The following is a 21,606-nucleotide window of genomic DNA, read 5'->3' on the forward strand; positions in this document are numbered from 1 at the left end:
GATGATACTCTACAAGAAACGATTTATGAGGATCGATATATTATTGAAGAAATGGTTGAAACGAGGCACACGGGATACATATTCGACTCACTACTTGCTTATAATATTAATCAGGGATCGTTTCTGGCCCTTTAAATGGATTTTGTGATAGACAGGCAAAATAATAAAGAAATTGTAACCTAAGTAACTATTCATTTACGGACTATTTTACAGACTCCTTTTCTTTTTATTAAAATGTAACCGTTAAATATACAAATTAATAACTATCGTAAAAAACAAATATATTTAGTCTTTACTGACCGTAGTGCGTAAAATATGCATAAAATTGGACATTTCAGTTACGATAGAATATTTAAAAATTTGGTATTCGAAATTATTACGAGAGCGAAATGATAAATTTATATATATATGAATTAACAATTGATATGTCTTTTCATGTGTGCTTCACAGAAATAACACTAATATTTTTATTAACGCGAAGAATTAATGACGATTATTTTATTTCTTACCTTTTTTCATTTCACTTTTCACGAATTGAATCGTGCACTATACTTTAACAAATATCATCATTGTTCAAACGTTTCTAACAATGTGTAGGCGTATTTCTATTAAGACTAGGATATATACGAGTACATCTTCGTTGATATTTCTAATTTTAATTTCACCCATAAGAAACATTCAACTCACAATTTTGTGCTAAAGGCCTCTCCTCGAACAGCTGATTAATTATCAATCTGCTGGTATATAGAACAAATATATTGATGAATATATGTGAAATAATTAAAAAGTGTTTACCTACGATCTATAGAAATATAAAACTAGCTCATTAAAATTTGTCACATTGAAATAAAATGTATGCATCCAGCAACGAAAGACAAGGAGAATTTGTCACATTACGTGAACACGTAGCCCGAAAATATGCGAATTTTACTTACCTGTGAACGTGCGAACGTGGCCAATGAATTTTGATTTTTATCCCGAACCTCGTCGCGTCAGTGTCAATAAACACATAAATCGCTTCATTATAGTACCACAAATCTATCATCGCGAAATGATCGCTGTTATTACGAGTGTTTGCAATTGGTTTGGAGGATATCTGACTACGAACGTAAATTCGTATGGCGTGTGAAAATCGAATATCGTCCCAGTGAATCTCACTGGCCCATTCGATCGACCGGCGGACAGTACGATTCCTCGTGAATTTTTCTGTCCGAAGCTGTTTGATAAAACGTCCAATCTATAGCGAGAGAACAGACCGAGCCATTTCGTTGCTAGAGATATGCAGGCCCGGCTGAATAGCCACGTAGTTGTGTACACCCTTGGTAATACATAATAAGATACGAACGGAGGGCATGCAGCATAATCATATATCATAGGTTAGTGCGGTAGGGCGAAGTATTCCTCCGTTTCTGGACGAACTGCCCCGCACACCACCATAGCTTGTGCACAATCACTGTCCCTACCAACCGCTGCTACCAGCATATCGCACGAAAGACTACATCGTTGTAACGGAGCTTCGCATACTTTCCTATAAAATACGAAGCTTTGTCGTAATTCTTAAATTCGCGTGGACTTGGCTGGATGTGTACGAAACAAACAAGAATTCGCGTTGGCGAAGTTAACAAAGAGAAGTTTCGTGGTAAACAGAACTGTTAGAAACTGTTTTTAGTTGCTTGTGAACCGTGCCATCAAGTTCACTTTATTCTTCGTTCTAGGATAGTCTTGTTTTTAATCAACACCGTGGTTGTTAACGTTTCGAGAAAATCCTTAACAAGAAATTGAAACGCAAAGTCAAGGACATATCAATGAGGATTATTCGTACTTTCCGAGAAATTAAGGAATTTATTGGAGAATATGACTGAAAGAAACGCAGGAAGTCTTTAACTACAAAACACTTTCTATCGATTTCAGGGAAGGAGTGAAGTAATTTGAGTAAAAAGACACAGAAACGGTCATTCCCAAAGGAAATTTCCTTTATTTAGAGGCAGCAGCCAATGTGTTAAAGGTTTTCAGAAGTCGTAGACTACTAACGCTTCCTTTTCTTTTCACTTTTCTCGTTCTCCTTCGTCGAGAATCGCTTAAGCTGCGGTAAGGTGTACACGTGGATCGACGTCGATGTTAGAGGAGAAGTGTGTGCGCTTGTGCGTTACCTGACATTTCCAACCAGTTTCCTCAACCTCTTTAACACGAACGGAGGTTTGCCCGGCGTACACTATCGACGAGTAAATGGTTTGAATGAATAACGGGATCATGGAAAGACAGAAAATGTGACTTATCGTGTTTTTCAATTTTCGCCTTTATATTTAATATAACGATTCCGATATTTGCGATATTCGTTTAAATTAAAAGAAATCGTAATGAGAAATCAGGTAATAAAATTGCAGAAACTAGAATTATAGAAACATAGCTCTTTTTAAATAGTCGACAAAAATAGAACGAAACGGACAAAATATTTTCATTCTCGTTATATATCTATATGTTCAAAAAATTTACGAGATAAATGTTTTATAATAATAAAATTTGTTTATTATATTCAGTAATATCATGATGAACGCATGGCCATTATTGAACTGTGTGATATTGTCTGCAGATACAATCATTCGTCGAAAGAGATACAATCACAGCATGTTTGTGGACGAAATAGAGAATATCCGATAAAAATCGTATGTACATTCGAAGAACCTGAACACACGGTTTCTTTAAAGCTCGAGCTGAACGCTGCAAAAATTTATATGACGCATTACACTATGAAACGCTTTATTGACGTAGTAAAATATATTATGAGGAAGGATCGTTCGTGCTTAGTTAGCAGAAATTTTTTTACCCTATAGTCAATAACTCACTGACTTAGAATAATTTAGGTCACCAGCTTAAAACAGAAAAGGCCGCTATCATTTGCAACTGGTCTATCTTGAGAATCAAGGAGAAAATTGTGAAATTTATGCGCCTGTGCCTCGTACAGAGTTAGAATCGGACGAAGGAAAGAAATTCGTCAACCATTCTCACGCGATATACAAATACTAGAAACTTGGTCTTTATTAGCATAAGAAATTCAATTAGAAGTGGCGACTGAAGTAATACAGTTTAGTTATCGGTGTAGTTTCTGTTTAGAATGCAGTAATGCAAATTCCAAAGCAAAGTATAATCTGCATTCTATTTAACATTATTATTAGTTTCGCTATTATTCTGTGACGACATTTTTCACGATGTACACTATCAAAAGTATTTGCGCATCTGCTTGGAATTCAATCGAACAACTGATATGTTTGTTATATTTTCAGAATTATGACAGAAGAATGTTTCTCTACTTCTTGCTATAACGATTAAATACTTTGTTAAATTTAAGCCGGAACTTCGTTTTTATTCGTTTATACCATAGAGTTTTAATTCGTACTTCGCAGAATTTATATAAATTTTCTAATATAATTAACGAAATGCATATTTCGTTCATTCTAAGTGCCCTAACAATATTTAGCAATCGTACTGTTTTACCAGTTTATTTATGCTAATTAGTATTTACCATTACTTTCATGAATATCTGCTAACAATTACACATAGAGCGATTTTAATCGAAACTATTTAACTTTTGTTAACCACCATGTGTAATTACCTAAGCTAAGATCGAAAGCCACAGAAAATTAGATTCAAGAGTTTCACTCGATACTTGACCGATATACTTCACATACCAGCGATAATGTGGAAATGTCTAAATGCTTGCGAACGATAGTGTTGGTGTCGATAGTCAGGATAAAATCTGTGACAGAACCGGTAAGAAGAATCGTCAGAAGATGTAGCCAAGAGAGACAGAAAGTATGTGGTTGCACGACATCGCGAGGAAAGTAACCCCGTGTCTCGTAAATTCCTTACGATAGCATTTCCGTGACTTATTACCGGGGCAGGCGAGAAACGTCGGTGGTGCCGCGGCGACTAATGGCGCCATGTGGTTGGAAAATAAGAAGATATAAGTAAGAAAACGTACAAGCAAGCTTGTAGGGGAGGTAGGAGAGTTGGGATGGCTGCAACCGACCGTAATGTCGGACGACAACGGAAGAAGCAGCCTCCCTTCGTCATGTGAAAGTCCGAAACGACCTTCCACCATTAAATATACTTATGTAAGATAGTAGCCCGTGGCCAGCCAGCCGCGTATCAATCACGATAATAGGACAATAAATATCTGACCGACAGTCGACTGGCCAGCTAAGGTCAAAAGTGCAGCAGCTTGCAATTTCTGCCCGACTTCCTGCCGATGCCCGTGCTCACTAACTCAACCTTCGCGTCCGCAATATGTAATCGGTTCTCTATCGCGGCCTAAGCCTCGCATTAAAGTACCATGTCGAACCCTGGTATTTCTGCGATCGAGTATGCTACGCTTTGCCAACCGGTTCGATAGTCGCCCGTGCCGGATTGTACTTGCTTGCTGTAGAAGAAAACGCGATTCAAAAATCTTGAGCTCGCTATTTCTACCTTTTGATATTATTTCGTGAACTCGGTCGAGCTTGTATTTAAGTTGCTGAAACCGGGATAGGAAATGTTTTACTCGAAGCAGCTGTGCGTAAAGTTAGCAATGAATTACTTTATACCACTGGCAGTTATTACTTGAATCAATATATCGTACGTTTATTGTTTCTTTATATGTTAGGTATATCGTATAATACAATAAAATTATATTAGAATCTTTTCCTTGAAACTTCAGTCAAAACTTCAAACACAATATGTAATTTGTTCAATAAATTCAAGTTGACAAATAATCAAATTATGACTGTTTGTTATATGAGCGGGTTCGCGAATTGCATGAAACTATTTTAACAATACCTCGTATATCGTCGCACGTATATCAATATTGTGTCATTAACAAAGATAGGATGCATTCCCTCAATTGTCAATATCCATCTGTGTGTTTACCATGAACCTTCCAGGCGCAAGTTAAAAAATCTCTCGTTGATCGACTAGAGCAGATCTCGTGGGACAACCCGTTGACACATAAATATGACACACCGTTAGAGGTGGGCATGAGTCGCGCGCGCATTAACCGTGCAAAACTACGGCATATAAACTTCCTCCTTTGCCGGCGTATAAACCATAAAAGAACGGGGCTCTGGGCCGGCAGACGACCTCGCAACCCGGACTAACTATTAAAAGTTGCAAATTGCTGCAGACACACTGCGGGCCCGACGTTAGCGTACCGGCCGTCTTGGGCACTCCTCCGTCCTATCCTAACTTACTTATCCCGCCAGACTTACTTCCTTACTTACATAGTCACTCGCTTACTTACTTATTCCTAGCCTTGGTATTCCTTATCCTTGCCTCTTTCTGCACCGCAGTTTCCTCGCGTAACATTACTTGTTCATGTTCTTTCCTCGCATCTGCTGCAACTAGTCTACCGGAACTCCCGAAAGGTGTACCAACCAGGTATACTAAACTTTGGATAACGAAACAACTCTCTGCGCGCGTCGTCGTCGTCGTCGTCGTAGTATTATTTTTCGCATTTGTTAAGGGCGAACTTTCGAAACGAGCGCTCGGCCTGCGAAACAGCTGGCCTGTCCCGGCACGATTATGAAGCCGCGTTCACCTATCCGGCCACGTTGATCCGATTATCGACTTATAATTTTCGACAGACAGCAAAATGAAATATTCATTGGACGGGATCGACGAAAACCGATATAAATATTATATCACAGTTCGGCCGCGTTTATCTTTATGTCGGTAATATTTATATACACGTGGAAAATTGCACGGCATCGACGACGATTCCATGTTTTTCAGCCCATTCATTTTCCAAATGTTTCTCGATGGTTTAAATCGCGTTAGCGTTGTATTTCGTTTTGTCATTAGCACAGGGCGAACGCTGTCGTACCAGATTTATTATACGGCTGTCCATATGCTTTGTTGTTTATACGGAAGAACGAAATTCGTTCTTCGTGTGACATTCAGGAGAAGCATTCAGCATAATCTTTCTTGTATTAGAAAAATATGAATGTAATGCGTGACTAAGCTATCTTGTTCGTACGCATGTCAAATTCCGTGGAGAAAAGTAAGCTTACTTCAAATTAGCATGGTAGACGTTAAGAAAAGCAAAGTAGTCATATCACCGTTTTTATTCCTCTGACTACTCAGTTTTCCTTAAATAAAATGTTACGCAGTTTACTCCTTTCTTAATGTACTTGTAACTGCTTCTTCCAATAAATAAATTTACGAAGTTGTGCTATTATGGTTAAATTAATGTAATAAAAAAATTCCCATAATAAGATACAATAAGACAATTGGATACAACACTTTTGCAACAATAATAATAGTAACATACCATAACAGTTTCATGCTTAATGTTGCAAATATGCATTATTGTATGTTAATTTAAAATTTCAAAGTGCATTTGTATATTCTCGAGCAATATTTAGAGACAATTAAATAGTTCGTACGAAGTCAATTAATAATGTCGAGTTTATTTAAAACATATTTTGAATATTTCGTAGGGTATTTGACCAAACTCAGGCACGTTTCATTCTCTTCCGAATTTCATTTGTCAGCGGATAAATATCAATTTAGAGAAGGCCATAAATTTTCTGTTGTATCAGTATTGAGCTACTATACAGTACATCGTCTTTGAAGTACTGTTCAAACATTGATTTTGCACTGCTAAATGTTGGCACAGTTCCATTTTTCCTTCATTTATTAGCATACCTTTGAAATCCATCAATGTCACTAATTGACACTTTGAATCTCAAATAATACGAACTACGGATCAAGCAGTACAAACCGGTGATCTGCAAATTCGAAAATTTTCGCTTCTCTATTTTAACGTCTTTCAGAACTCAATTATCCCGTAATCTTTGATAAAAAAAATGTTCTTTATAGAAAATGAAAAAAAATTCTTTATAGAATTCTTTATAGAAAATGAAACGTAACAAGAACTATTTGTATTTCTTTTTATTAGTTAGTTAGTATCTTTATTTGTTGGAACAGTGACGTAACTAATAGTAAAAATAGCCAAGTTTTTAAGAAAACGGTTTGAAATAAATTTGAAATAAAAAATTATTCGTGGACGTCCTTTAACATTTTGTTTTATAATTGGACCAATGATCCTTGTAATTATGAGGATCTCTGATAAGATATTGTTTATGCGTATTGCTTACTATTAAAAGAAGAATTAAAACAGATGTTAGGTTGTGACGATCTCCCTTTTAAACAGTATAATTTTATTTCTCTTTATTTCTCATCTTAGAAAATGGCCTACTTCTAGACTTGATCTACGCGAATACCTCAAAATCGACAATTTTTTAGATCTGCCTTCATCTGTCACCTCGAATCGACAACGCAAACATTGCTAGTTGTTCGTTTATGACAAACAGCGAGTACAAACGAATCCCATCCCAAGAGGAAACGTAAATCTACCATAAAAATGACAAATCGTGTGATAAACCAGCGTCACATTGCATTACACATCAATTATCGTTGTTGTTCATTTCGATCATCGTCGTTTTCTTTCCAATTGAGCATCGGTATCACGTTGTAATGGCTAATAAAGCAGATGAAACGCGTATTGTTGCACCCGTTCAGCAAGCATACGTGTTGTAATAAAGAGCATTAACGGCATTTATTTTACCAGTTAGTTGTGGCTTTCCATTTCTGCTCACGAATATATCCTATAAAGTATTTTGCAAGCTGCACCATGTTGGTATTCGAACAAAGCATCTCATCGACGTAAACGCTTTATCGACCAGAGTATTTTCCCTATGTACGGGAATTTCATCGTAATTCGGTTTAATTATCTCTTGATTACATCGAATTCAGGAACCGCATAGTTAACGTCGTTCTCCCTGGATATGATCGCAAAAAACACACGAGTAGATAGTTGAACTGGAGGCGTCATGTCATTTGAATAAATGAAAAGATACAAGGCTCTCGTAATCGAATTAGGTCATAGTGATCGGCGATATGGAATAAATGTGAATTTCCATTTTGTATCTGACGTACACCGCCGCTCGTATTAATGCCAACACTTTGATAGAAATTTATGACAAATTTTAATGACAGGAACCGATACTTATAGTTATTTACCCGTTATTAATCAACAAATTATGAATGTAAATTTTGTTTTTAAAGCTAGAAAACTAATGTACAGAGGATATGCAACTATTAATAGTGTAAAGATATAACAAATATGATACGAAAAATTTCTCCTTGTCAGGTATGAAAAATATAAATCAATTCTACTTAACACCATTATAAAGAGATATTTCCTATAATGTCCTCTTATTGTTTCAGCTACAAGTTTGCCTACGGTATTCGATGAAATGTAGGAATTAAGTATACAAAGAATGCCAGCGTGATGATGCAGATAACTAAGAAAATGAAAAGTAGCGATTCAATATTAGCGCTGTATCGTTTGCGTGTATCGTCCGTATGGATGACACAATTTTTCCATTAAGTTCGTCTACGATAGCAACGCATGGCAAGGTTTTACTATATCATTCGTTCAACTATTATTTTACCCTTCCTCCTGTGACTTCTATACATGCCGCGCTTAATATTCCTCACGATTAATTACGACCAGTGTAACCAGTCATAAATTCTAAGCAGCGAGTCTTGTACTCGTAGATATGCATTTAGCTTAGCCTTAGAACTTTGGTTTAGAGGTGAAATCTCAAGTCCTTTGAACTTGCACGCAATAATCACATATACTTGTTAGTAATTCACTCTTGATACCGCTATTCTCTTGTACAGATGTAGATACATATAACTGAGTAACTAGAAATTTACTTTATATTGAAATACATCTGAATAGAGCCGTATTGGAAACAATAATTTGTTCTTTCTGTATGAAATGAACGGAAAATATGCAACAAGGAATTAAATAATTACTATAATAAGATTATAAGTAAATGTGCATCTTCATGAATCATTTATTATGGTTTTGTTCAGAGCTGATTTCGATTCGTTAATGATGATTAATTAAACACGATGATAATTTCATGAATATCTACGTATTTGAATTTATCATTTCAACGAAGTTAAACATATAAATATATTTTATGAAATGATAATTCAGTTTGAATCTAATTGTTTTTCCCGGACTTAATTCTGAAAATCGAATTAATTTTTGTCTTCTCCTTTTTGTAAATGAGTGCTACACAGATATACTTACAATAGAATTTCATTTATATGAACGAAACCTTAGCAGCGCCCGATTAACCGAACTTTGGTTGAGTTCTGATTCAACTATTGGCGAACGTCAATCCAGTTATATCAACGTCTAATGATAAGACGTAAATAGTAGTGGCACGCTTACATATGTGATGCTCTCGCGGGTTTCGCAGTCGATACAAGTTTACAACATTGTTACGTAGATATTTAAGAGCAAATTTTTCATGGATCCTCTTATGAACATAAACTCCTATTAACTGAAGAGGACTCCTATTATATGAACGACCAGATTATATGGTCTATTGTATTATCGTATTAGCAGAGATGATATAGAACGAATTTGAAAGATGATAAAAGCCTCTTTGATTATGTTGATTATGTAAAGAATTACCTATTCGTTTAAAAGACCTTTTAACTGTAAATATTTTCTATAAATATTAAAATATCCCTTGGATTACGTAACACTGAATTGACGAAATTAATTACGACGAAAAATCGTCTTTCAGTTGTACCTTTGAATTGCTTTACTTTCTACTGCACGCTCACCCAGATTCGCAGCTTCTTCGAAATGACCTTCACTATTTATCGAATATCGGCTATGTCGACAGTTGGGTACATCACGATGCATAAAGAATCTAGTTTATGACATCTGTTAAGACCCGACGATACCCAACATGTCCTATTTCCGCCAGTCGAGGTCCTTTCGGCCGTGATATCGCTTCCTGTTGCTGCGGATTACCAGCGGATTACCGTACCGATTTCTAGCGAAAAGATTAACTTGATAATCTGTAAACGAAATTACTCGTCACTTGAGGAAATCCAACTGTCGCAGGAATATGTATAGGGAAACCGCATAGGTGCTTTATCAGCGAAAACGTTTTACGTTTAACGCGTCTGGCTAGTGAACAGACCGGTATAAATTTGATCGTTTCTTTGTCTTGACTTCCACTCTTGGATATAACCCCATTCTTTCACGGCAATCTTTTTATACCGACAATTTACGTGGTGAAATGTGAAATGTTATCTAGGATGTTTCGCGACAGTTGGGCGGCGTTGAACATTGAATTTCTAAAAGGTGGTCTAGCTTTCAGTTGGAGAAGTTTTACCAAAGCTCCGTGAGAATAAAAGGTTTCTTAAGGCAGCAGAATTTTATATATCTAAGCATTGAATTATATAATGTTTCATATATTATTTGTGATATATAACACGTTATTTAATGTATTATACAATGTTCTTATTTCATATTTTATTATATAATATAAAATTTTGTTTATCCTGCTTGCAAAAGAACGGGTCACTTATACTGAAGCTCAATTTCTTGAACATTTTGCATTCTGGAAATAATCTGAAAGAACTCTGCGATATTTATCAACGTTTCCACTACATTATACATTCATTCGTTAGTCAAATGTTTGGAACCTTTTTCACAGGAATACAAATTTTTTGGAAGATATCTAAGAGTAAAATTTTGCTTGGATCAACGATATTCAGTTTATTTCTGAACGATTAATATTGGGAATCTGTGTATAACGAACGAATATATGTACACTGTTTTCAAACCAATATGTCAGACATATGTATTTACTACAAGTATTGATATTTATTACAAGTATTTTCATGAGTTTTCTCTATTTCATAAGCGCAAAAGATAATAGTTACAGATGAGGCAACGATAATTAAATCGCATCAATGTTATATGGAGAGCATGAATTGATAAATCTATTACTGTATGTCAACTAGTTTGTAATTATTAAATTTATCCGAAAGTCATATAAATAGATGGTTAGATAAAACAACGAAATGTTGTATCCTTTTTTGTTCCTCGTTTTATTTCTCATGTATTTTGTAATACATAATTGATACGTATAGTATCGACTACATATCTAAACATTTAAATAAATGTATATTTCTTTGACTGTTTCAGGAGATGAAAGTTAACTGGGCCACGTCTCCGGGAAACCAACCAAAACAGGACACCAGTAGTAAGTAATATACAATTTATATTTTCATTTCCGTATGTAATTGGATGTCGATAATGGTACTTTTCCTTTTCTGTTACATTAGGATTTCGTTACACTATACGCATAACGCACGTTATAGCAGGTCAATTAACTAATATGCAATTTACAAAACTGTATGAGTTTTCAAAAATTGGAACAGTATCAGAGGTATAAAATATAACAATATAAGTTGTAGAAAATGGCGAAATGGAGGTATTCATAAATTAGTCCAAATATTTGGTTGTTATTGGGTTTGCTTTTAATTCCAATAATGTTGTTAAAAAAAATTAAATTATAATCTTACATGTTACGTGATTATTACTAATGAAGTTTTCAGAAGCGTAATTAGCTTTTGCGCATACAATGTTTACACTTAAAATTTGTTTACTATACCCAATGGTACAACGTTGGCTGAAATGTGATCTAAATGAAATAATTAATTTCAACCCTCCATATGAAGCAATACGAAACTAAAATTTTCTTAATACAGTAAGTGCAAATTACTGTTAAATATTGATTGAAACGCTCCAAAAGATTGTGGATCATAATCCTTCTTTGGACACAGGTTCAGCCTATCAAGCGGATATTTTTAAAGACTCTATTACGTAGTACAAACCTTTGTATTAGTAAAAAATGTTTTATTTGACACATGGCCAATATAAAGAAGTCCGTTAATTTGTGTGCGTTGCGATATTCAATTCATCGAGACTCGTTTTATTGAATAGACGATGTAGGTATTTTAAATTCAGCGTTATGCCATACGCTGTCAATATTATGATAATATATTGTTTTTCTAAAACATCATTTAACGCGATAGCGTATGTCAAACAAGTTTATAAATTATTAGGAATACAAATGTTTTTCTTTCATTACTTTCAGGTTTCTTTGCGTTCAATTACGTTCAAAGTATTGTCTGCAACACCAAAATATTTATACCGCTACGTCGTAATATTATACAGCTAGATTTCTACTATTAATTTCATTATTATTTTTAATATTTTATTTACGCTTTCTATTATTTATTCTTTAATTCTTATAAATTCACCATTATTTTCTATTATTATTTATATTATTTGAAATAAGTTATAAGTTGCGTTAATTATTCTTAAGGCATAATTCTTAGAAGAGAATTAAGCGAAACAAGTAGATCCACATTAATTCGATTTGCAGATTCTAGCTAATTCTTTGTGGAATAAATTACTCGTTTATAGCCCCGGAAACTTCACAGTTACTGTGGGAATTGAATATATGTAGGTCTCTAAACATCTTATCGTTGACCTTTAATCCTTTCGCAAGTTCTAGATTGTCCTTATTTAGGCGTTAATTACGGATACTTAAATGGAATTAGTTCCGTGGGTATAGTGTATCAAGTAACACTGTTCTACCAAGGCAACGATTCCAACTTAAAAGAAGTTACATAAAATAGCAACATGGACATAAATGACTTTATATTAAACTATTTACACTATGTAAAACTAAGTAGAAATTTTAGCGTAAAATAGACTACTATTGTATTATTAACCGTCTCTTACTTTCGCAACTTAATCTGCTCCTCGTACGTCAAATTGACACAATGATGAAACATCGATGAAATGAAAGATAAATAATTAATTTTCCTCTTTGTCGTTCACATGCATTCACATTGATCCTCCTTCAGAGTCATCGGATCTCATTCGCACGTATTTGACTTCGCATTATCGTTCTTAGCTTTGTCTCGCGGCGAAGAGAAGAACAAAGAGAAGGCATAAAGCTCTTCCTCCCTTTCTCATATTCACATCAAATTTCGATATTCAAAGCTATACATGTCTAGCTTCATACTAAAGAGGTTGTACGATAAACGCATAATTGTTGTGCAACAATTACGAACCACTGAGATAACCGTCACTGGACTTGGTAAGAATAACGTTGTCTCATAAATATATATATTCCATATTAAAAAAGTAAATCATAAAGTCTGAGATCAATTTTTCTTAGAATAGCGTCATATTTCACGCGAAAAATGTGTACGAGCTGTTGCTAATATTCGAGAAGCTAAGTTAGAGAATATATGTAATTCTGCAAACATTAAAATATTCAGTCTTTCTATTTCAAAGTATTAATTTATTATTGAAGGGTTCGATATTTTTTCACACTTTTCTGGTAAATTAACCGAATTATTAGGTCGTCCGAAAAGTTTCTTTCGTTTTATACGGAAATAATGGATGCACAACATTTTTTTAATTACGTATGATCCATTTTGTTCCATCAAGATAAAGATTACAACGTTCGACAGAATAGGTTTCATGTTTGTATAAAGATACGTTGTCGTAAAAGACGTGTCCGTAAAAGAAAGACACTTTTCGCACAACCTGATACTTGACGCAGCTTACTTATTACGTATACTTTATGCAGCTATCCGATATCACATATTTTAACACTTCATTAGCATTCCTATCTCTAACCGTCAAAATGGAAATAAAAAATATGGTAGCAAAAGTTAGGGGAAAATTGTAGGTGAGAATTTCAGCGATGCGCGTAAGTAGAAAATTATGAATAAAACGCGCAGAATGCCGTATAATCTTTAGAAAGAAGAAAACAAAGTGAGAATTAAATCGATATAGAGCAGAGTAATCATTTTGAGGAACATCTTGCTCGATTTTGCCGAAACAATGATTGAAAAGTTCCGTTATCAGATGGAATATTATACAAAGCAGGTACATATTCATGAATCGGCAAAATTACGGCGTAGAACTTGAAGTAACAGTTTCGTGTATTCGTACTATAATTTCTGCGTATAAGGGCTGTCCGGTACAGCAGTGGTTAGGCATTAAACGTACGTCACTTGGTAAGCTCTTTCGCTCTCTGTTGCCCTATCTACGGAGAAGCACAGCCGCAGACCAGTAAACCCGTCATAAGTACTTCCTTTCTAGGGATTTCCGTCGTTTCTATTTAGCAAGGAAAGAAGAAAAAAAGAGAGAAAGGAAGGAACGAAACAGATAAAACGAAAAGAAAAATTAATATGATTCTACGCAAATATCTTTCAGCATGAATCATTGAAAATTACCTTCTCGAATAACTTCGTTTTATTTCTCGCGTTTTATTACGCAATAGGATTGGCGGATTCGAAATCCTACTACTTTCCGCGAGTTATTGGAAACTATTAAACGGCGGATTGTTCACGGTGTAAAATATTTCTTTGAAACCCGTCCTCTTCTCCGAGATCATGACCTTTTGCGCGAAAGGCAGAGAACCTCCGACGCTTTTGCGCTGGCGCTCGACTCCGTGTTTTCCGTTTCGCTCTTTTGAATTCTGTTTAACGTTGATGTCTCGTTTAATTTCCGTGTTTTGTGCACGCACAAAAGACGGGAAAAATTTCATTATGCCGCAAGTACTTTCAATTAACCGGGAAAACTTATTATAATTAAATACACGCCGACGTTCCATTTGGCTAATTACGTTTGCAAATACCAGAAGTATTTGCTTATCATGGCAGATAATTTGTCCGAGAGCATCGATAATAATATCGAGCAACGTGTGTCAAGTGCCACCTGTTCGAAGAAGGAAACGCTCGTCACAATGTGAAACAATTGTTAAAATATATAATATTTTATAAGTTAAATGGACATTCTTGTATTCAGGAATATTTGTTCGACAAAGCATAATTTAAATTCTTAAAGGTATCCTGTAGTATATATGAATACCAGGAATTCAGAGAGACAAAGAAGATTGTATTTCACATTATTAGACTGTTTAATTTAATTAAGTTTACGGCACAAAATTTAATAAATACGCGTATTTGTTCCATTGTCAAATTAAAATTTGTTCAACGCTTGAAATCTAATTCGAGTGAAAACTGGAAAGAGTTGAATTTAAATTCTGGGCCTATCTACAGTTTCTTATATAAGATGGTGAATATTCCACGATATTTCTTGGATTATTTATTCAACATTCAATCTTGAGTTAAGTTACAAAGCCACGAGATTATCAAAATCCAATAATATTCTATAATTTCTTCGAAATATTTGTGTCGCTTCCGTCCTTTCTTACAGATAGCAGCAAATAAGATTATAAGAAATTAAATTAAAATTAAATATAAAAAGATAAAGTTTAATAAATAAAATTAAATTAAATAATTAATTAAAACAACCAAACGTTCGCTTTCATTACATATTATAAAAATTTACTCGAGTCTTCCAATGTTACAACATTGTCTAACTAAGTTTAATAAAGTATCGGGTAACAACATTGAATATCAGCGATGATATCATAAATAACAGAAGGAGGTCTGCTTATCTTACCTCTCTAGCCTGCCGTACATACGAGAAAGGCCAAAGAGTGAACACGTGTGTCCTTTTCCTATTATACATGTACGGCCGGGCGACGAATGCGTGTGCGTGTTTGAAATTCAGTGAGGGGTGGCGGCAATATTTAACTCAGTCTGAAATTCCTCTTTTTATAGACTTGTAAAACCGTGACAGGCACATGGGACTCGATCCTCTGCCTCCCCTTTCCCCATGTTTCAGCCATATCGTTCTCTGTTCACCCCTTGTTACCCTCGCTCTTCGTCGTACAGTTGCCCCATCTGAAACGGTTAGATGGTGTTCCTGTATCTCTCGTCGTTCTTCCGACCAGCTTTTCCATTGCTGGCCCTCTTCCGTCCTCCCATACTTCTCGAATCCTCCTTCACCCCTGTCCACCCCTTGGCGATCCCCTTTCGAAGCCGCGCCGTACCTCCCCGCGGACAAATGCAAAACTAAAACGCGCCTCCCCTATTCTCTGTGTAAATATGGTCGGGAACTACTGCACGGTCGTTGAACGGGGTGAGCACACTTTTTCCAACCCCACATCCCCTCCCCACCATCGTTTTCCATCCTCTACGATCGCATTCCCTACCCACGTTCACGAAGAGTGGATAGCTGTGTACGCGTTGCGGCTACAACCGAGACGAGGAATACCAAGGCGGCGAAGGCCCACGGTTGTTTTACTTTTCCGTAAGGGGATGCTACGAAACTTCGGCACATTGGTACACCTGCGCATCCTGCAACTGCGGACTCTCACCGTTTACTCGTCGGTCGAGCGTATATTACGCAAGCCTACGAAACCGTGCTACAACTTGCAGCGTATTTGTGCACCGGCAAATATGTACAGTATCATAGCGCGTGATATATGAATCTCTATAGGTTCGTCGTAAGATATTGGCGATCCTGTGTCTGCCTGGAAAAATGCTTCGCGATACGTTAAAGTATATAAGTGAATAAAGGGAATCGATAGGGAAGATCGATGGTTAACGTTTGGTGTTTGCGCGATTTTGTTTCTGGTATGGTTATAGTAGCCATCTATATTTTCGATATAATTTAGGAAATGAGAAACACACGTATTAGTTTCTATAGTTTGTAATAATAGTTTTCGAGGGGGTGGAAATGTGATTGGTTCGAAAGGAACTGCAGCAGAGTAAACTCTATGAATTCAGTAAAAATATATTTAAACAGGAAGCCTACGAGATTCATCCTCACGTATTTTAACACTTTTACCAGGAATAATTATGTAAAGTAACTCTTTTCATTACGATATTTTTCTACACATTGACTTATCATAAATGATTAGGATTTCCTGTTGGAAATCGAAGCTGTATATTAATCAGAAGATCAGGTCATACCGAAATCGTACAAGATCTAACTTACTTCAACCGACGAATGAGAACTTTAGAACGATGATCGTTTATGAACGGTCGTAATGCATGCTTGGAGAATCAGCTACACAGAGGAATATTATCCAAAGATGATATACCGTGTTACGTATAGCTGGAATGTAATGAGAGGAGATTTTGACAGTTATATTCAGCAAAAGAGAAACCTTTCGGACTTTTATGGTTTTAAATCTCCTTCATAATACGCATCATAAAAGGATACAATTTTTATGGTGGCTTGTAACATGTCATCGGGATTTACGTCGAGGACGATGGGATACATGCGAGTAGGTTATTGCAATTGTAACGAGTTGCGCAACATGGCTATGTAATATCTGTAAAATATCATACACATTAATATACTGTTGTTGTACAAAATGTACAAATTTTCAAACTTTTCCTACGTGTAAATTTAAGAACTTGCGGGTACTGTAACTGTAGTTTTAATTATCTTGTTCTAATTAAGAGCTACTTAAAGTAATATCCATTACAATATTCGTGGAAAGGAAACTGCACTCACTGTATCGTACTTTTTTTCACGTCCCATTATAGGTATTTTCAAGCTTTCACCGATAATACAGATATCAAGCGAGACGATGATCTAAACTTTTAAATAAAATTGTCCTGTCACAGAATATCACGGAAAATCCGCACCCAGCAAACAAGCAACCGTGTTCAATGTGTTACAACTACAAGGTTAGAAAATTCTATTCCTCCACGTCTATCGTGGAATAACGAAAAAATCTTGTCCATTTTACAGCGGATCGGAACAAATACATTTTTCACGTGTACGGCAAAAAGCAACGGGACATTCCTTGACCCGTTCCATAGAGTAAGATGTTATTACGACTATTCCGAAAGACGAACTCGTAGAAGGAAGCTGGGCTGAAAAAGAAGGGAATCCACGTTCCATTTTCTTCATATGATCATCGTCGGTGGAGTGTCGCGAAGGAACAAAAAGAGAGCAAAAGTTGCGAGCCTTGAAAGCATAGGATGGCGTTGGTGCACGGTGTAGAACGAAACGAGAGAAAAAGGGCTAGAAAGAGAAAGAAAGCGGATTGGAAGGTCGTGGTGTAGAGCCGGATTGAGCTTGACTGGTAGACTGCGTAATCGCGCATCGTTTTTCCTGCATTATGAATCGCGCCAGGGGATAATCGTGCCAGTATTTACGGAGCTTTTCGGCACAAAGGGGTTACACCGCGAGTCCCACTCCCGTATTCCGTTTATCTCTGGCAAAGCGTTTACCGTTAGACCATAAGCAGCACGCCTTTGCTGTTTATATGCATTACTGGAGCTGTTATCGTTATTAACAAAACACAAGCTGTCTTTCCCGTGTCTCTCATTTTCTGTCACGTACATCCCGCCAATGCCAGTTTCACTCGCTCGGGGCTCGTCGCGCTCGTTCCATCTCTCCGTTTCCCTTTCGCTCCGTTCACGCTCTGTCGTCTAGCGTTTTCGCGTATATACATCTTGTCGCGTGCTTTCTCATTCGCCAACTTGTTTTTTTTTTCATCTCCGTCTCTTCCTCCGCCTCCTTCTCTTCTAACTTCTCCCGCACCTCCTCCCTCGACGTGGTACTTAAATTTAATGACTCGCGAAAGAGCAGGAAATTTCGCGAGTCGTGTTTCTTTATTAATGTACGTGTACGTGGGAATAATGTGTAGGTTTGTGCTGTGAAGCGACCCGTCCACGCAGTGGCCGCTCCTCATCGCGAGCATAAATATTTTTCACTAATTCGCGTCATTAATTCTCGCGCTCGTGTAATTTGTACACTTTCTTCTTTTCTTTCTTTTTTCTCTCTCTCTCTCTCTCTCTCGCACGCGCGCTCTTTCACGTTTTTTATCCTTTTCTCTTTCGCTCAAGCTTCCTTTTAGAACTGTCGCGCGTGAAACGGTTACCCTTCCCGTCGTTTAAAATGATAAGCAACGTTTGTATTACGAATGAATGTATGCCAAACGAATGTTCTGAAATACTCGCGTACGAAATAGGATTTCTAATTAATTATCGCGACGATTTGTTAATTTTTCGAACGAATAGAGCGATTGCTCTTTAATGGTTTTATTTTCAGTTTACTTTTTATCAGAGAAGGTTGCTGTGGCGAAAGTAACGTTCTTTTGTTATAAGCGCGTAACAACACTGTTAAAACGGAAAATGAAACAAACAATGCAAATATAGTTAATTTGATGGAAATGTCTTGGAATCCCTAAGCTCGGCTTATACGTTAGGATATACTAATTAAATATGAAGCATCTGAAAAATATGAAACCAACGTAACCTACGATGAATGTAATTGCATTTTGCGTTTGTAATCTTTGAAGTTTTGACATTCAGACTTTTAAGTTTAAGACTTTGGAGATTACAGAGATTATAAGTACTAAAAAATCATATTGGAAAGTTATGGAGTTTCCCTCTCATTTTCAAGCTCACTTGGCATAATTCAATCACTACGTATTATTTATTCTGATCGATGCAGGACCATTTAAGTGGAAAAAAAGTCTGGTAGCCTCTATAGGAGTGACCAACGTTATACCTACAAGATTACTTCACGTTCGAATAAACAAGTTTTCATGAAGGAATTTCTATCGAGAGACAGCAATTGTAGATAGAGACACCTGCAGATAACATTACTGGTTACAATACAGATACACAAAAAGTTTCAATTTAATCGAATAAAAGCATTCAGTCATTAAAGCATAGAAAAAGTTTGCCAAGAAAAATATACTTAAACGAAAGCTATTCTCGCGGGAAACATCAGAACCGACAAAAATAATCCAAAAATGGGTATTAATAGGGAAACTTTGGTACAGTCGATATTACGTGACGAAGTTTTCACTTGCTTTCCAATTCTCCCGCAACGCAATTCGAGAGCTATCAAACCAACGGATTGATCCATACATATGCATGTACATACACGTGGACTGGCTCGATATTCCAGAAATTCTCACGAGGTATCATTTGTAAGAGTCAAGCACATGCAACGATACGATCGTCAACAAGAAAACCAAGAATCCCTCGTACGTATCGCGAGACGTAAGAAACGGTCATTAATCGGATACGGTGGGTTCCACCAGGTCTCTCGAGTTGTAAACGAGCGAGGGAGGCGTACAGGTGTGTAGTGACATTCGCGTTCGCGCAATAGCCGCGTTTAACTGACGACACGATCAGCTCGATGAACCGAGAGAATAGGATCGGGCGCGGTAGACAAGTGCATCGTGCATTCTCTTTGTCCTCGATGTTGTACGGAAACCGAGGTTCTCGCGCACACGTCCCAGTAGCATCCTGCCTGGACCTCGTGGTGTATCGCGTTACTACCGGTGGTGTGTAGCGTTGTGCGATGAAAGCACTGCGGATGGCATTTGTGGGTAGCGCACGGGTCGACGAGGGAATCGGTAAACCCCCGTGTACGGAGGGCGTCTGCGAGATCAGGCCGCGTGCACGCTGCCATCATATATCGTCTAATAGACACGAGGATACGCGCGGCTTTGCCCTGCAGGCTTATGTCACTTAACCTCTCAACATCGGTGCTCGATTTTGTCGCACGAGATCCGCCGTTGGAGATTACACGAGCCACAATTTATCGCTGGAATTTGTTAGTCGAATCGAGCTGATCTACAACTCCCGGCCTCCATTGGCAAATAGAAAATTTCGTCTCGACCCGGTTGTCTATAGCGGTTGTTCCACTTTCGAAATCCTGTTCGTTGCGTTTCGCGGTTCCCAGATTGCACTGTGATTTTTCGGCCGATCGAAACCAAGCGCGACTAACGCGAGATTGGATAGACGAGTCGAAAGCGCCGAGGCAAATATTGTTTTTTAATATTGTCGAAGTGTCAGCCGATTTTCGACCAGGAAATGAATAACGTCTGGCTGTCCAACGCGACGTTACGCTATGCGACGTAGCAAAAAGGCCAACCGTGTACAATTAGTATATTGCTTATAATACGTACGACGCGTGTGATTATACGCGTAGGAGGGGCATTAACGAACAACGTACAAGGTTTGCTGATAATTACAGGTGCGGAAGGAAAAACACGAGATGATTATTGCGTTTGCCCATCAGGTTCCGCAGCACGGAAAACAATCAGATCCTCGTGCAATTTTTATCCCGGTCGGTTACAAAGGAAATCTGCGCGAAAAAAATTCGCTATTCTTGCGGACACGGCGCTTTAAAGATTATTTTCACGTGCGCCCATCGGCGTTCCGTTGATGGAAGGATACGCGCTTTAATCAAGTTAATGCAACCACGCTCCACCTCTGTTCGCCCGAACTTCGCGTGCACACGCCTCGAGTACGTGTGCACGTGTCCGTGAACACCGATCAGGGTGACTTTTATGAACGTTACACACTTTGGAAACGGTGCCGCCGTGTGCCAACCGGAACCTCAAGCCACAGGCCGTTTCTTACGAGCACGTTTCTCGCAGATTGGTTCGAAGAAAAATGCGGACTCAATTTGGAAACCGTCTTTTCGATATTTTCCAAGGAAGATTTCGACGATTGTCAGACTACCGCGTGACGATGGCGATTTCGGACGTGTAATTGTTTTTTTTTTAACGCAGTTGATTAGATGGTTGATAGGTTTTATAGATTTTCCATATATGGTATTAAAATACCAATACACCAGCAATCCATGGTTCTTACGAGGAAATGTATCATTACGTGTTATTAAGTAAATTACAGATTGTTATTGCCGTTTCTTGTTGCCAGTCGTCATTTCGAACACAACACGTTCACCTCTTTTGATTTCGATCACGTCGAGGTCACCAATTTGAGGTACAAGAGGTAGTGTATGCTGGTTGTAATCGT

At 37.2% G+C, this 21,606-nt stretch overlaps 1 protein-coding gene and 1 long non-coding RNA gene across 8 annotated transcripts in view; one reads left to right on the top strand and one right to left on the bottom strand.

Annotated features, from left to right (window-relative positions):
- The window catches only part of LOC100643794 (nucleolysin TIAR), a 580,836-nt gene that overhangs the window by 232,273 nt on the left and 326,957 nt on the right, over nt 1-21,606 (top strand). For all 6 annotated transcript variants that reach the window (XR_007223602.1, XR_007223608.1, XR_007223603.1 and 3 more), the window contains one exon: nt 11,066-11,123. Coding sequence is in view for 3 of the 6 variants with exons in the window: in XM_048404767.1 (XP_048260724.1) it covers nt 11,066-11,123 (58 nt within the window). In the remaining 3 variants the exon portion in view is untranslated. The remainder of the gene's footprint in view (nt 1-11,065; nt 11,124-21,606) is intronic.
- LOC110119944 overlaps nt 1-21,606 on the bottom strand; it is a 343,350-nt gene that overhangs the window by 217,643 nt on the left and 104,101 nt on the right. The window lies entirely within an intron of this gene.

The sequence above is a fragment of the Bombus terrestris genome, chromosome 1 (genome assembly GCF_910591885.1).
Source record: "Bombus terrestris chromosome 1, iyBomTerr1.2, whole genome shotgun sequence".
NCBI lineage: Eukaryota > Metazoa > Arthropoda > Insecta > Hymenoptera > Apidae > Bombus > Bombus terrestris.